General features: G+C 39.8%; 1 protein-coding gene across 1 annotated transcript in view; it reads right to left on the bottom strand.

Moving 5' to 3' along the window:
• Positions 1-17,338, bottom strand: part of POPDC1 (popeye domain cAMP effector 1) — a 39,270-nt gene extending 21,932 nt beyond the window's left edge. The window contains exons 1-5 of the mRNA XM_005552257.5: positions 17,084-17,338; positions 13,467-13,703; positions 9,274-9,398; positions 5,927-6,114; positions 5,083-5,191 (exon numbers count right to left, since the gene is read on the bottom strand). Coding sequence (XP_005552314.2) covers positions 5,083-5,191; positions 5,927-6,114; positions 9,274-9,398; positions 13,467-13,692 — 648 coding nt within the window. The 5' untranslated portion in view covers positions 13,693-13,703; positions 17,084-17,338. The remainder of the gene's footprint in view (positions 1-5,082; positions 5,192-5,926; positions 6,115-9,273; positions 9,399-13,466; positions 13,704-17,083) is intronic.
• Between the last annotated feature and the right edge of the window lie 16 nt (positions 17,339-17,354).

The raw sequence follows: 17,354 nt of genomic DNA, 5'->3' as shown, positions 1-17,354 counted from the left end.
TGTGAGCACTTTTGACTTTCAGCCCAAATGTATTTTCCCACCAGGTCAAAATCTGCCCAATATACCCAATACTCATCAATACCATTTCATAGAAAGTATTTCTGCCTAGTGACTACAAGGTTGGCTGTGCAGTCCCCAAGAGCCCCTCATGCAAAGAACGGCTGAACACATGCCACGAAGCCTGTATTCTAGTGGAGGAGGCTGCTAATAAAGAAACAGGATCAAAAACATGGCACGATTTATAGGAAGAGGAGTAGAAGCCAACTGCCCCTGGGGAATTCCCACAAATGGTATGAGGCGGGTGCATAAATGGAAGGCAGCTGAAAAATACTCCTGGCGTAATAACAGAAGAGTGAGCATGGGGTCCTCATGAGGCCCCAGCCAAGCACCCAAGCGCTAAAGACAGTTGGGACTGACGTCCCTTCGTTGGGCAAAGATGTCACCCCGGACTCTGGAAAACAGCGGGAGAAGCAGTTAAAAGATGAGATGCAAATCATCTAGAAGATGAAGAAATTATATTTAGATGATACATAAGGCCGTTAACTTTTTCTTCAGCCATCTGAATTACCTCAAGTTTCCACCGAGGCAATGAAACTTTTACGATGACACTATAATTTCCTTAGCAAATTCACTTTTTATTGATGGTTAAAAAATTACTTTGGCCTGTTTAAGTTATTATTGAATATAAAATAACAGTATTCAAATAATAAGCTGTACTTAGTTCATATGAGTAACTTACAGGCCCACAAAAACATGGATTTAGTTGGAAGCCAGCAGTTAAGTGCTAACTGAGGTCATTTTACTTGATACCTAATGCTTCATTTCTACCAAATAGACAGTTTTATTTAATGATTTCCTGTCACAACAGTCAAGCAAAGTGTATTTTTTATGAGAATATCTTATAAAGCAATACAAGAATTTTAAAAGTTTCCATAAAATAAATTTACTTCTTATTAGGCATTTCAGCAGTGCTATGCTTATGTCCTTGTGAAGAATTTTACTGAAGAAATAAAAGCAAATATGGCAACAGCAGACATAAAAGGACATCTTTCAGGTCGAGAATTAGACTAAGCATTTGCAAACAGGTTTGCCATGATTACCACAAGATATTGGATCAGTTCCTCCCTTTGGATTCCAAACCAATTCTACAGCCTGTCGTAAAGAGAAGACACTGGGCTCCACTGCTGGAAACAAAGGTCTCTGAGGGATCTGCCACCTGTGCTAGAATCAGAAACCGCAGTGTGGCAATAGGACTGGCTGACTGTCCTGAGGAAATCATTTAATACTTTTTGCATGCATCATACTGCATTTCATACACCAAACACTAAAATATCCTAGAAGTGGTCTATTCCACTGATGCTGACTGAGTTCTCCTAAGCACTAAAATAACACAGATTCAAAAGTGGCAGAGGAAATCGCTTCACAGCTCCACCAAAATATTTAGTTAATATTAAGATAATGTTTTCTTTCAATACCATTAAAACTTAGTGTTCATTTCTTTTACAAGAGCATGGACATATACCTGCAAGACATTCCTCTCTCCTTAAAGTCAGTAAAACTTTGATTTTTGGGCTTTGCAACACCAGGACATGCTATTGGCTATAGGAAGGCAGCAGCATGAGATAGAATACAAAAGAAAAGCTTGTAAACAGTAAAGCTCACTTAATATAAAACATCTACATAAAGAAGAAGAAACCAAATAAAACACTACTTTTATCTTTTTTTTTTTTTCCGAGATGGAGTCTCACTCTGTCGCCCAGGCTGGAGTGCGGTGGCGTTATCTTGGTCTCCTGGGTTCAAGCGATTCTCCTGCCTCAGTATCTGCCTCCCGGGTTCAAGCGATTCTCCTGCCTCAGCCTCCTGAGTAGCTGGGATTACAGGCACCTGCCACCATGCCCGGCCAATTTTTGTATTTTTAGTAGACATGAGGTTTCACCATGTTGGCCAGGCTGGTCTCAAACACCTGACCTCAGGTGATCCACCCACCCCACCTTGGCCTCCCAAAGTGCCAGGATTACAGGCGTGGGCCGCCACACCCAGCCTACTTTTTTCTTTTGTAATAATAATACTCAAGATTCTATCAATACTTATAAACAGCAACTCTGGGCTATAAGTACCAAAATCACTTTAAGTTCCTAGGGATAACAAACTGTAAGTTCAGAATCTGTTGTCTCAGCTCTATCGCTATGCTTATTGTCATGATAATTACTACATATTTACCTGAGCAACACCTGTTGTGCAATCTCAAGGGACAGTCATTGAGTCCACTTGCGTTCTCTTTCCTCCTTTTCATCCTATTGTACAATTCATGAGCACCCTGACCACAGAACGAATTTAAAGAAAGAGAAATTCAAAGGAAGTAGCTCCTCATCTAACACGTTTAACTGGTCAGAGTTAGGGAAGGATGAGCTTGGCAGCTAAAAAGTGTGAGGGTGAAGAAGTCTGATCGCTGATGATTTCAAGCGTCCTCTGCCATCGGCACAGGTAGTGAGAAGTTGGCTCTGGGAGAATGTGACATTTTTCATTTGGGAACTTGCATGGGTAAGTGGCAATATACATACTCCTACACAGATGTGTAACAGCTATTTATTACTCTCGAGGATCTGCCAACAGGAACATTTTGTAAACAATCAAAGTACAGTCTCTCTCAAGGGCTTACTCTGATGGCTCCAGCTATACAGGACACAGGCTTGATGATGCTAGTTTTAATCTACTGGCCAATCAGGAAATGCCACACGAGACTCTATGCAGAGAAAAGCTGACTGGCATTAGGAAAAGCTGAATACATTTTCTTCACCAAGCTATGGTACTATAAAATTTTGGTCATGGTTTTGGAATCTTTATTATAATTACTGGGAACAACTCTCAACTACCAAAATCCAATTCCTAGTCCCCAAGAAGAAAGAGAACTGTAGCTAGTGGTAGGAATTCCTTTTTGTTGACTTAATTATAAACATAATCTGAAGTCCAGTGGAAAAGATAGTATAATAGTATTTCTGGCCTCTTGGGGACCACTTTGATTTTGGAAACAAAGCAGGTTCAATTCCCACCCCATCCTCAAATCCCAGTCTCTTCAGGATTATATGAGATAGTTATCACACAAAACGACCTGCTACTATATACAGAGTTATCACACAAAACAACCTCCTACTATACACAGGCAAAAGAAATACAGGCAATAAATGTTGGACTTTGGAAGAAGAAAGTATAAAAAGGTCACAGGAAAGAAGGAGAGAAAAAAGATGTGGTCCTGCACCAGTCTGTAGATGGTGGTGATTAAAGATAAAATAAGAACATAAATCTCACAGCAAAGCTGACCCTCACAACAAGGTGAGAGTGTAGAGAGGACGAGGACACAGCATTAGCTGTCTCCTTCTGTATTGTAAGCCCAGCCAGCTTGGGAAGAACGTTTCATAACAGTGAATCTATATGCAACCTTTTAGTAAATGCACATAACGAACAAGCTCCATGATTACTCAGGCCAGTTATTCAGGAAGGGCGGGAGCAGGGCAGGGCTGAAACCATCGTAAATGATATAAACTAAACTGTATGTCTGTAAATGTTCTTTTATCTCCACTTTTGTTGCATCCCAAATTGTAGAGCATCTCAAAATGAGATTCTAAAATAAGACTGTCATCAAGAAACACTAACATTTCATCCTCCCTCAGGTAGTAATAGCCTCTTTATTTCCATTTCTTACCTAAATAGATTTACCTTCTTGCCCATAAACAATTCCATTCTCAAGATATTTCCTTACTGCTGTTAATCCAGAGGCTGAGACTAAAGAAAACCCTCACCCATTTATTTTCTTGGTTAATTTCCTTCCAATAACAAGGTGAATGAATATAATAGGAGGGCTGGACACTTACAGAAAGAATCAGAACAAAGTGCCATGTAATGGAGCAATTTGTGTTTTTTTGTTTGTTTGTTTATTTTTGAGACAGAGTCTCGCTCTGTTGCCTAGGCTGGAGTGCAGTGGCGCGATCTTGGCTCACTGCAGCTCTGCCTCCCGGGTTCACGCCATTCTCCTGCCCCAGCCTCCGGAGTAGCTGGGATTGCAGGCGCCTGCTAGCATGCCTGGCTAATTTTTTGTATTTTTAGTAGAGACGGAGTTTCGCCATGTTAGCCAGGATGGTCTCGATCTCCTGACCTCGTGATCCGCCCGCCTCGGCCTCCCAAAGGGCTAGGATTACAGGCGTGAGCCACCGTGCCCAGCCAGAGTAATTTGTTTTAACACAAAAGGAATCACACTAAGTAGTCCACGTTCAAATTACTGCCATCATGAAGAACTTCATTCTTTACCCTTAAACATATTCATTAAGTACAAAAGAGTTTAGTGATTAGATTTCTTTCATAAGAATTAACAAAATAAATTCCCTAAGGCGAAGCCAGTTTTCTGGTTTTCCCCAATAAATGTCAATTACATAGTTTAAGAACACTGACTATCTACAACTCACATTTTCCTTTTTGCTAATAAAGCATAAGATGTTTTCTATAGAAAAACTTCTAAAAATTCAAATAAGAAAAAAAAGTTTAAAAAAGCAATCAAACACAGTCTATAAATAACATTATGACAAAATTAGAATATATCTTTTTAGAACATTTTCTGTACATATAATATATACAGTATTTTTTAGGCCAGATGTGGTGGCTCACGCCTGTAATCCCAGCACTTTGGGAAGCTGAGGCGGGCAGATCACGAGGTCAGGAGAGTGAGACCATCCTAGCTAACACAGTGAAACCCCCTCTCTACTAAAAATACAAAAAATTAGCCAGGCATGGTGGTGGGTGCCTGTACTTTCAGCTACTCAGGAGGCTGAGGCAGGACGACGGCATGAACCCGGGAGGCGGAGCTTGCAGTTAGCTGAGATTGCACCACTGCACTCCAGCCTGGGCAACAGTGCGAGACTCCGTCTCAAAAAAAAAAAAAAAAAAAAAAAGAGTGACAATACTATACACGCCCTATGGTAAACTTATTTCTTTTCCCCAATAACTCATAGCTGTGTTTCTATTAATATCCTCTGGATTCTGAATGAGATGCAAACTAGCTTCAATCTCCTTAAAAATCATGTGAAAACGTACCTGGAATTTTTCACCTTTGTGCATCTGAGTTGATCTAAATTCAGGAGAATCTATAAAGGCACAGGGGTAAATGTTATGCAGAAAATGTCCTCGATAGGAGACCTTCATTCTGATAACAGAAATTAATGTTAATAAAAGCAATATTTCACAAATACCATCATGATCCTTAAAACTGCTATAATCTTATGCGATTTTATTTTGTAGTACAGTTTTTAAAATTCCACAGATGATGGACAGAACTAAAAGCACTTCTTGAGGCACAAGTATTTCAAAAAATAACATTGGAAAAAGAAAAAAACAGTGTCCAATATTGAGTTAGATGTATGCCATCTAGTGGTAACTATTGCTCGTCTAATGGAAGTGACCATATAATCTGTTACTCTAGCTGGGACACTTCTGAGAGGGAAAGAGGTGTCATTAATAACAGTCCAGCACAACAGAGACTGACTCTCTCCCCGAAAGGCTGATATTCCTAGAAGTTGCATTTTTGTGATATTCAAGACAAATTAACTCTGAAGCATGCATAGGCTTTTTGAATTTCAATGTCTAATTTAAATCCACTTCAATTTTGACTCATTCATTTTTAATAAAAGGTCAAAAATGGTTAAAATACTTGCAATTGAAAATCCTGACATCAAGATTCAGAGCAGTACATTCAACCTGGCTTTAACATGTTGCTCTGCAGCGTCGTAAAGTGTAGTTGTAGCATAAAATTCCACCAACAACAAATTCTGTGACTGCTTCCTCCATTCATTGGCGACATTTCCTTCCATTCATTTCCTTCCCAGAGGCCATGAAAAGATTAAAGGTAAACTAGGAATTGTGATTTCCACAGAACACTTACTTTCCCTTTAAGAGAATGCTCAGACGGTCATCAACTGAGGTTTTATCCTCTGCAGCATAAGTCTGGCCCTTTTTCAAGGTTTGGATCATGCAAAACTGTCCAGTTAGTCTTCTGAACAAATCTGGAGGCACACGGAGTGGTTCAAACAACCGCCGGTAGATGCCACTGAGTTCCTTTTCAATCTTCACCTGAAATGCAGCAATGACTAGATGCTGTACCAAAGCAGCAGCAACCCCAAAACACTGACCTCTGTGGTCCAAATATGGTTTTGAGAATAAACAAATCTTTGATATATACCATCACCCTTCTGTATTGAGGCCAACAGAATCTTACACAGCAAGTGAAATGGTGATAGTTTATACTTTAGATCCTAAAAGGGTACGGTTAGGTCATGTGAGGTGGTTCATGCCTGTAGTTCTGGCACTTTGGGAGGCTGAGGTGGGAGGATCACTTGAGTCCAAGAGTTTGAGAGCAGCCTGTTTAGGTTTTGCAACTGTTTAGGTTTTGAATGTTGTCACAACATTCACCTTCCTAACCTTAGCACCTTCTATAAATAACAGAAAACCTTTTCTGTGAAACCTTTTGTTTCACATACACAAAAAATTTACTAACTTTTAAATATGGCAGCAAGAAAATAAACACACAAAATAGGAATCAATGAGGAAACAAATTTACAAAAGTAACACATACATTAAGCATTTTATCTCCATGTAATTACTTAATGCACCAATATAGAAAAACAAAAATGTACAGCTGCAATCACTGCTTCACATTTATGTACTCTCAAGCAAAGCGAAGGATAAATAAAAGGGTGTAAGAGTCTTAGTGTAGAAGTTTCATCCCAAGCTAAAATGAACTCTGTAAAATGGAGAACCCACTGGCAAATAAGGCTGGCTACTGGAGGAAGAGAAAAACAAAACGGCTTAATCATTGTTGTTGTCAGATTCTCCAAAGCCCAGGTCATGCCCCATCTTTGGGCCCAGCATTAGTCTCTGGAAGTCACACTAATTAGGTGGATGGAAAACCATACTGCACTGTATCTCTGGCAGGCACGATATGAAGCCTATAGACTCGGATCATGACAGCTGCTTCAACCTGATGTCACTGTAGCATTTGCAATGCTCCTACTTGTCCTGCTGTTTCATTGTGAGGAAAATCCAGCATTTATATTTTTCAAAAAAGTAGATTTATAGTATGAGAAGAAACAAAAGCACAGATACTAAGTGATTTACCTATTTGGTGCTATGATCACATTAGCAACTTCTGAATCTTAAATTTTGGGGTTCCAGCAAGTTCTGACATTCAGAAAATGCAATCATTATCCACCTCTTCCACTCCAAACCTCTAGTAATGAGCATTTAATATGATTTATTCATAATCTGCTCATCCCGTAACTCTCAGATCAAGCCCTTTTTATGTATTTATTTTTTGGAGACGGAGTCTCATTCTGTTGCCTGTGCTGGAGTGCAGTGGTGTGATCATAGCTCACCGCAGTCTCAAACTCCTGGGATCCAGTGATCTTCCCGAGAAGCTGGGACAACAGTGTGTGCTACTGCATCCACCTGATTTTTAAATTTTTTGGTAGAAACAGGGTCTTGTTATGTTGCACAGGCTGGTCTCGAACTCCTGGGCTCAAGTGATCTTCCAACCTAGGCCTCCCAAAGTGCTGGAATTACAGGCATGAGCCACAGCGCCCAGCCGCATGAAGCCCTCTTATTAATCATTTTCCTCTTTTTTTTTTTTTAGACAAGAGTGTCGCTCTGTCACCCAGGCTGGAGTGTGGTGGCACAATCTCGGCTCACTGCAACCTCAGCCTCCTGGGTTCAAGTGATTCTTGTGCCTCAGCCTCTGAGTAGCTGGGACTCCAGGCGTGCACCACCATGCCGGCTAATTTTTGTATTTTTCAGTAGAGACACGGTTTTGCTATGTTGGCCAGGCTGGTCTTGAACTCCTGACCTCAGGTGATCCACCCACCTACGCTTCCCAAAGTGTTGGGATTACAGGCATGAGCCACTTCACTTGGCCTAATTCTTTTCCTCTTTGAAAGCATTTACTCATTAAAGGTTTTTTTGAGCACCTACTGTGTGCCAATCATGTTCGACAAGAAAAGTGGATATAACAGTAAGTGTGTTAGATTACTGTTCCCAATTATTCACTGCTCCCAACCTCTGTAAGAGGACTGTACATCCCCTTACTCCACCCCATGCCCCATATTATCAAACTTGGCCATGTCACTCGTTTTTGCCAATGAAATGTGAACAGAAACAATATATGTCCCTTCTGAGCAAAAGTTTTAAGAGACATTGGGTGTTTCTCTTTTGCTCTCTAGTACTTTTCCCTCTGCCATGACAATGCATGGTCCAAAGAGAACCTGCTGCTTCAGCACAGACCCTGAAATGAATGAGATGCATAGAACAGAATCACAGCTGACACATAGCTGCCAGAGTCAAGATACAAGGTGGGTGAGAAAAAAAGCCCATTTGCTGTTACATATCATTGAGATTTATTACATAGTATAACCTAGAGAAAACTGAGTAATACAGCAAAACAACACAGACTGAGTCACTGTGTCTGGACGAGGTTACAATCTAGTTGAATGCCTATTATATATCATCTGTATCATTCAAATTAGAATCTTCTATGAATCGTCTTGTTTTCTGATAGTTTTCTACATGCAAATCTGGCCCCAAACATAAGATTAAGGCAAGCATTATATCTTTTACTTTACTGAATGTTTGCTATGCTTAGGAAAGTCGGTAAATACATATGGGATGATTTCTAGGACCCTGCTGTTTTCCTACTCTATTTTTATTCTTGGTATGATCAAGGAATACAACAAGATAAATCAGAGTTGAAAAGAAAAAATTAAAGACTGGTGTTTTGGTAGCAACCCACCAAATTTGGTGACTTCCTTAAATGAATATTTTGGGCATTAGAAAAATATATAGTTATTACACTAAAAACTAGTATGACCTATTTGTAAATCATTAGAATGTTTACAGAAGTTGCCTATTAGTAAGTAACTTTGTAACTGGGCAGTGATATTTCCAGGTAACATGTGAATATCAATACAAAAAACTCAAGTAATATGACTTAAAAAGGAGAATATTATTCATGTTCTCTCATATGCTATTGATTTTTAAAGTTTTAAAAACTCATTTGTAGAACAAATTTCATGGTACTAAAATGTTTCACTTTCAGGCATATGTAAACCGAAAGCCTAAACTTCAGAGAAATGACATTAAAGTGACTAAACATGCTAGATGCTTACTTTTAAGTCTGAACAAAGTACCTTTCAAAGTTTTAGCTTTAAAATCACTTCCTTATTAATTAATTTTAGTAATTACCGGTCTCTTCTTGTATAAAAGATACGACAGATGCAAAATGTTGACACCCAAGAACACAGAGTTCCAGATCATTATATCCAAGGCACATCGGTAGAGAGTGGCCCAGACAATATAAAGAGTACATCCTGTTGAAGAGCAAAGTTAACCTGTTAGATAATCTAGAAGAGCCTAAGCAGGGAGCTTAATAAATTTGATACCCTCTATATATACAGTAGTCCTCCCTTTCCTGAAGGTGATACTTTCTAAGACCCCCAGTGGATGCCTGAAACCATGGGTAGTACACAACTCTATAAACACTATGTTTTATCGATCTGATACCCAAGACAGCTAATAAGCGACTACTGGGTGGGTAACACTGATAGTGTGGATAAGTTGGACTAAGGGATGATTCACATCCCAGGCAGGATAGAGCACAACACTGCAAGATTTCATTGCACTATTCAGAATGTCTTGCATTTAAAACTTATGAATTGTTTATTCTTGGTATTTTCCATTTAATATTATTGGACTGTTGTTGACCACAGAAAGTGAATCCCCCACTGGATGTGGGGGCTACTGTAAATCAAACACATTTCAGAACTACCTAAGCCAAGTATCACATTGTTTCATTTTGTCTTTTGTCCAGTGACCAAAAAAACCCCAAATATATGCTTTGTTGAATAAAAGCTGTATTAAAAATATACAGGAAATACAAAGTATAAAAAATATTTTTAAAGAGGAAAAATCCATAATTCTACTACTTTAAAAAGGCCATTAAATATCAAATAATTTAATTCTGCCTTACAGAATTAGTTTTCATACAGTTTTACCTGACGGCAAACCTAGCACAGATACAATTTTAAAATCTCCTTTTTCACTTATTCTAGTGATTTTCCCATTTCATTAAACTCTTTGCAAGCATAGTTTTAAATGACTGCAACTGATTAAACCATAATTTATTTAACCTTCCCCCTACTGCTGGAAAGACAAGATTTTGAGGGTATAATTTTTGACAAGTGGAAAAAAAATTTTATACATACAAATTTTTCTGTATTTGTGATTGTTTACTTAGTCTGGATTACCTGAAGGTGAATCTAGGGAATGAACTTTATAGTTTTTTACAATATTGAAGAATTGTTTTCCAAAACGTTTTTACAAATTTGCAATCCTACTAGCTAGAAATACCAATATCAAGTTGTCAGTATAGTCATGTGTCGTTCAATGACAGGGATATATTCTGAGAAATATTTCATTAGATGATTTTGTTGCTGTGTGAACATCATAGAGTATACGTACATAAACCCAGATGGCACAGTCTACTACACTATAGGGTGTAAACCAATACAGTACAGCTTGTTATTGTACTGAATATTGAATACTGCAGGCAACTATAGCACAATGGTAAGTATTTATATATCTAAATATATCTAAACATGGAAAAGGTGAACATGTGGTACTATACTATGGGACCACTTTCGTTATACGATGCATGACTGTATTATAAAATGTGAAAACTCCTAACTTGATAGTGAGGAATTATGTATACTTTATTTTGCATTTCCATGATTACTGGTGAGCCTGCATATTTTACCAAAATGTTTTAGCCATCTGAATTTTCCCCTGGTGATTATCCATGTAACTCTGAGAATCTTCCTATGTTTTCTTATTGATTCTCTTACCTTATATAAAATATTCCCAGTTTCTTTTGATCAATTTTATGGTAGGAGAGTTAATACAGTGTATACATTTAAAATAAAACTATCATTAAGATATAAATCATTGACTCACGCATACTCACAAAAGCTAACCTCCCACTTTAAAAGTTACTCACTTGCAATTTTTTATTTCCTAAGAATGATTTGAGGCACCTAAATAAAGCCCCAAATGTAAAAATTTAAATATTCTTTAAGTAATATTTCATAGCAAATAGTGAAGCAATTTAAAATATTTTAATTTAAAGGAGACAAGGTATACAATGGGAGGATAGAGAAAAACTGGAGGACCTGAATTATAGTCCTGGTTTGGCTGTTTTTTCTCCATCTTAATTTTGGATGGGTCATTTTATTTTTCTAGGTTTCACTTTTTTTAATTTTTTTTTTTTTTTTTTGAGACAGGGTCTTGCTCTGTCACCCAGGCTGGAGTGCAGTAGCCTCGACATCCCAGGCTCAAGCCATCCTCCCATGCAGCCTCCCAAATAGCTGGGACCACAGGTGTGTGCCACCATGCCCAGCTACTTTTTAAATTTTTTGTAGACATAGGGTCTCACTACATTGCCCAGGCTGGTTCTGAACTCCTGGCTTCAAGAGATACTCTCACTTCAGCCTCCAAAAGTGCTGGGACTACAGGCGTTAGCCACTATGCCTAGCCTAGGTTTCTCTTTCTGCATTTACAGAATAAAGTGTTAGATTTGATAATATCTTTGGTTCACTCCACCTCCGAAACTCTGTCTTAAAATTCATAATTGATGTTTGCTTTTTTATAGGGTATAGTATTTTTTTTCCCATTCATCTCCCTGTTCCTACTGCTGCAGTCCTCACCTTACTCACAGGTCACACAGCCACTGAGGTCCCACAAGCTTCTACTAACCTTCCAGCCTCTTTTTCCTTGTCATTTATCACTTTTTTTTTTTTGAGGTGGAGTCTAGTTCTGTCACCAGGTTGGACAGAGTAATCTGTCACCAGTTTACTTATACATATTAAAATCCATAGCAAGTACATTTAAAAAATATACATTTTACACATACTTATATAAAACCATTTCCTATGTTACCTGTCTTCGGTCTCTGGTCCTTAAAAAAAACTCTTATTAACTGCACAAATTTGGTCCTTGCCAAACCCTATGTAGTTTTACAGAATATATGAATTATTCTGCTTCAGGAAAATTCCAAGTGGCACAATCTTGGCCCACTGCAACCTCTGTCTCCTGAGTTCAAGTGATTCTTTTGCCTCAGCCTCTCGAGTAGCTGGGATTACAAGCTCCTGCCACCATGTCCAGCTAGTTTTTGTACTTTCAGTAGAGATAAGGTTTCACCATGTTGGCCAAGCTGGTCTCGAACTCCCAACCTCAGGTAATCCGCCCACCTTGGCCTCCCACAGTGCTGGGATTACAGGCATGAGCCACTGTGTCCAGCCGATTTATCATATATTTTTAAGCACAATGCACTACTCTATGTTCATCCCAATATGCTCAATTTCCTTCTCTTCTGTGCTCTTCGCTCGGATACTGCACACATTCACTCAGAGAAATCCTGCTCATCTTCCAAAATCCAGGTCCCATGTCACCTCCTCAGTGGGATCCTGCTCTGCCCTCCTACTAAGCCTATCACCTTCTCCGTGTACCCCTGGATAATGGGTGCACACCTGCATCCCAGCATCTGATACGCCATACTGGGATTGCCCATCTGTTTCTCTACTGGCCCCCACAAGAGTGTCTTTCTCAAGGATGAAAACGGCCTTCCTCAATCTTTGTCTGACGCATCACAGGTGCTAAAAAAATGCACCTGAATAAATGGGCCATTAGGGAAGTAATCACATAGAGAGTAATTTGTCAAGAATCACTGGCTAAAGTAACAGATTCAATTGTTTTAATATTCTGATGTGAATCAATTTAACTTGCTTCATTAGGGTTACTGGGGCCAAAAAAAATTTGTTTTAGTTGAACTACTGTATCTGGGTAATTGTTTTTGTTCCCAGTGATTCTTTACTGCCCACAGCAAATATCTTTTCAAGTAATAATAGTTAAAACTATACAGTATTTACTATGTGCAGGCAATATTCCAAGTTAAATACATATATGACACACATTTAATTCATAACAACTTTGGGAGGTGGTATTATTTTTACCCTTATCTGATACATGAGGAAACTGAGGCAGTAGAAAGCTTGCCCAAGTTACAGTTAACAAGATGTAGAACCAGGATTTGAATCACACAATTTGGCTCTAAAGTCCACACTCTTACACATGAATGAATTTTCTGGTATCTGGAAAACCTAAACAACACATGAAAGAACATATAAACAAAGTAAGTAAGGGAGAGATACGGCATGTGAAGGCCTATGCCCTAAGCTAATTGATATACTGCTAATTCATTAACGAAGACTTACATTTTTTGGCTTGCTATGGGCCTGACAAAGAATACTCTGAAGATCTCAATGCAAAGCCCATCTTATGTCAGTTACAGAAAAGTTACATAAAATATTAGTTAGGTATCTTACCTAGAGTTAACATCCCCCTAAGAAATATCATATGAAGGTGAAGAGTAGTTGGAATAACCAACCCAACTGCAAAACAAATATTTGCTACATGAAAAACCAGATGATGTATCTCTCTCCAATTTTCACAAGCGGTCTCATTGGAAGGCACAGGTATGATGCTTTCTAACTCAGGTGTAAAACCTATGGCAGTTGATTCTCTCAATAGGCTGGACTCTGTATAATTCATTTTGAAAATTCCTGTAAAAACAAGTAAACAAAAGTAAAATCATAAAAATGGCAATTGTATCTTTTTACCTCCATAGGTATTATACCAAAATTATTTCTGTGAATTAAATAGACTTCTCTAGTGCTTATGAATTAGACAGACCCAGATTCAAATCCCAACTCTGTCACATATTAAATGTACTCAGTTCCTTACCTGTTAAAGGATGATAATAATACCTCATATGCCTTATGATTAAATGAAATGATACATACTTATCATTATACTTAGCATAGCACACAACTATTCCCTCATAGGCACATATATACATATACAGACTTGTAGGGAAGGGAGGATTGAGGGAATTAGTCTTTAAGACAATCACCAATGCTCATAAACCATGGTAATTACAAAGTTATTTAGTCTAGTCTTCCACCAAATTCCCACTGGTGACTGAATCCAAACACAGGAAAAATAACTAGAAAACTAATTATCTGAATACTTAAAAAAATATGAATACCCTCACATCTATTTGAAGGCTTAGGATATTCAGAAGGCTCGATTTGTATACCGCCATTAAATCACTGTACCATACACAATACATTATCATATATGCAAATAATATACAGCCATATAAACATTTATATATACACAGAGAGATACAACATGAAACTTTTATTGTCTAATTTAAATCTCTACTTTATTTCCCATAATAATTCTAGTTGGTAGCATATCACAAATTAAAAAGTAGTAAACTTCCAGTTTACTTATCCATATTAAAGTCTATAGCAAGTACATTTAAAAAATATACATTTTACACATGCTTATATAAAACCATTTCCTATGGTACCTGTCTTCGGTCTCTGGTCCTTAAAAGAAACTCTATTATTAATTGCACAAATCTGGTCCTTGCCAAATACTATGTAGGTTTACAGAATATATGAATTATTCTGCTTCAGGAAAATTCCAAATGGGGACCCTAAATACATCTAAATTTAGAAATACGTATTTCTTTCAAAATAAGGTCATGCAATTAATCTTACTTTTCTGCTTGTTCTCAACATACTAAAGTAAAGTTTTTAGGGAGTAGAATAATTAATTGGTACAAAATGGGTATTTTGAAAGGATGTTAACAGACAGATGTGAAAGAATTCCACAGCTTAAAGCTGATAAAAAACAAACACACCAATTTACAAACTGTGAATGAAATGATCAAGTCAACTGAAGATCTTTTTACATAATATTGAAATAGCTCGTAAATAATAATAGTTGACTTAGATATTGATTTGCTACAAAAACGGAAGAAACAAAAATTCACCTATTTTCCAAATGTCTGAAATCAGCAAATATATAAGCCTATCAGGATAGCGGGGAGATCATTATTTTAGTAAGTCCATTTATACAAAGTTTGCTTTTCAAGGCCAAACGAAAATGAATCTCATAACTTCTGCATGAGAGAGAATGATATGACATGTCCTCTATCACTCATAACCTAACATCACCTACCCTAGCATTACATAGCTTAATAATAACTACCATTTCGACAGCACTGTAGAATGTACCTACACTCTCATTGTCCTGTTTGTCCTCTATGAGGCAGGGACAATATTTATCTATCTATGTACTCCCAAGGCCTAGCCTCTGTAGAGAAGGCCACTGAGGCAGGGAAGAAAGCCACTCTGAAGGAACCTCAACCTGACAAATACTTTTAGAAATCACTGTTCAGTCTCCCCACATCTCAGTAATAAAGCCAGGAGAGTGCCTAGCCTTCCTGAGGTTGAGTCAGGTTCTATACCACAAGCCACCAGGGAGCCACATAAGCCAGGGAAAGCCATTTCTGCTCCTCTGGTCTGTTTCTTCCTTGGAATAGGGAAAATTTGAATAGCCTATGGTTCTAACACATATTTACATAATCAGTCAATCAATACATATTCCCCTCGAGTTCACCCAATTTCACCTATGTTGCCTATTAATCTACTATAATTCAATATGAGGCTTTTATAAGTTCTTAAAGTGACATTAAAAGTACCAATTTCTGGTCCAAGAAAAATGACAGGAAAACTACAATTATGACCCAGGAACCAAAAAATATTAGCAATTTTTAGAAGGCAGGGTCATCCTAAGCATGTTTTGATGCACCACACCTTATTAAAGAGATATGTATATACAGAGATACATGCAAAGGCATACAGATGTATCTATATATCTATATAATTGTCTATTGTGAAATGTCAGTTACCTATTGTTGAAAATATTGATCAGATCAGTTTACTTTGATTACCACTTAATCGTTTAGTGGATTACACTGAACAATTCTTATACAGAGAATAGGTGGAAAGAGAAAGGTTAGACTGCTAAATTGGTAAACTTTTCTGATTAATTTTGACTAAATCAAGAGAAATTATCTTTCCCTCACCAGATCACCAAAGTTGAAGTCCTTAAGTTACCCATACTTGTAAAGTTCCGTTGATCGGTTTTCAAATAGGTGATTGTAGGGCTAAATAGCTAAATGCTGAAACTAACATTAAACCTTTACCAAACTAAAAAACGGAAAAAGGTAACTGCAACGAGCAAGTCTTGCTAGTAGAGTTAATTCATTCTTTAATTCTAACTGAATCTTCACACATCTTCCGAATGGCAAATGGCATTACATTGCTAAGTCTTTTCGCACTTATTCATGCTTCAAAGCAGGCAGTTTCTGGGACTTGTCTGGCCAACAACCCGTTCCCAAAGGCTCGGGGAAGGAGGCTGCGGGTGGGTGGCGTGGACCTCGGGTCACCAGCCATCGGCGCTCTCCCGGGGTCCTCTGACCTCGCTCCTTAAAGGAGGGTCCGCCGCAACGGTCCTCCTCGGCCAGGCGGTCTCGGGACGCGGGGGTGAGGAGTGAGCGCCGTGGCCCACTCTACTCTCGGAGCGGGGACAGAGTGGGCGACACTGCGCGCCCGGCTGCACGCAGGCTCTGCGCGGCACGCGGTGGCCCTACAGAGGGCGACGAGGAACCCCGGGGATCCGGCGGGGAGAGCATAAGTGGAGCTCACCAAGGGGCATGCCCGCCGCAGAGCGCGGGAGCCAGCGCTCGGTGGGGACGAAGACCCGGGGACGCTGGGGCTGCCTGACCCGAGCGGCGGCCGCTGACCCTTGAGGGTCTCTGTGGCCGCAGGGCCCAGACCCGGGGAGAAGGGCGGCCTCCAAGGGCCGGGAGCCCCTCGAGGGCGCGGCCAGCGAGGAGGGACAGAGGGCGGCGCCCCCGGCTGCCCGGGCGCGGAGAACAAGCAACAGCCCCCTGGGCAGACAAAGTTGGTTTCCGAGGGGCTGAGATCCAACTTTCGCTTCCCGATTTAGCCAGGGGAGCGCGAGGCCGCACACAGCCCGGTGCGGGGGGACAGCAGGCTGCAGCTGCGCCTCCCATCCTTACCTGGCTGGTCCCTGGCGGGGAGCCTGGGCAGCGCCGACCAAAGTTCGGAGCAGCAGCTTCGGGGCGCGGGACGCGGGGAACGCGGGCTCAGCTGCTCGACGGGAGCCCGACGCACGCTCCTCGGCGGGTCGGCGAGTCCGGAAGCGCCGCTGCCCGGGCCGGGTCCCCAAGCCCGCAGCCGCTTTGACTAAAATAGGCATCGCGACGGCGGCGGCGGCGGCGGCGGGCGGCGGCGGCCAGGGCCGGGGCCGTACCGCGCACGCGCACGCGC

This window comes from Macaca fascicularis, chromosome 4 (genome assembly GCF_037993035.2).
Source record: "Macaca fascicularis isolate 582-1 chromosome 4, T2T-MFA8v1.1".
Taxonomy (NCBI): Eukaryota; Metazoa; Chordata; class Mammalia; order Primates; family Cercopithecidae; genus Macaca; species Macaca fascicularis.
This window is presented reverse-complemented; position numbering and strand designations above follow the sequence as displayed.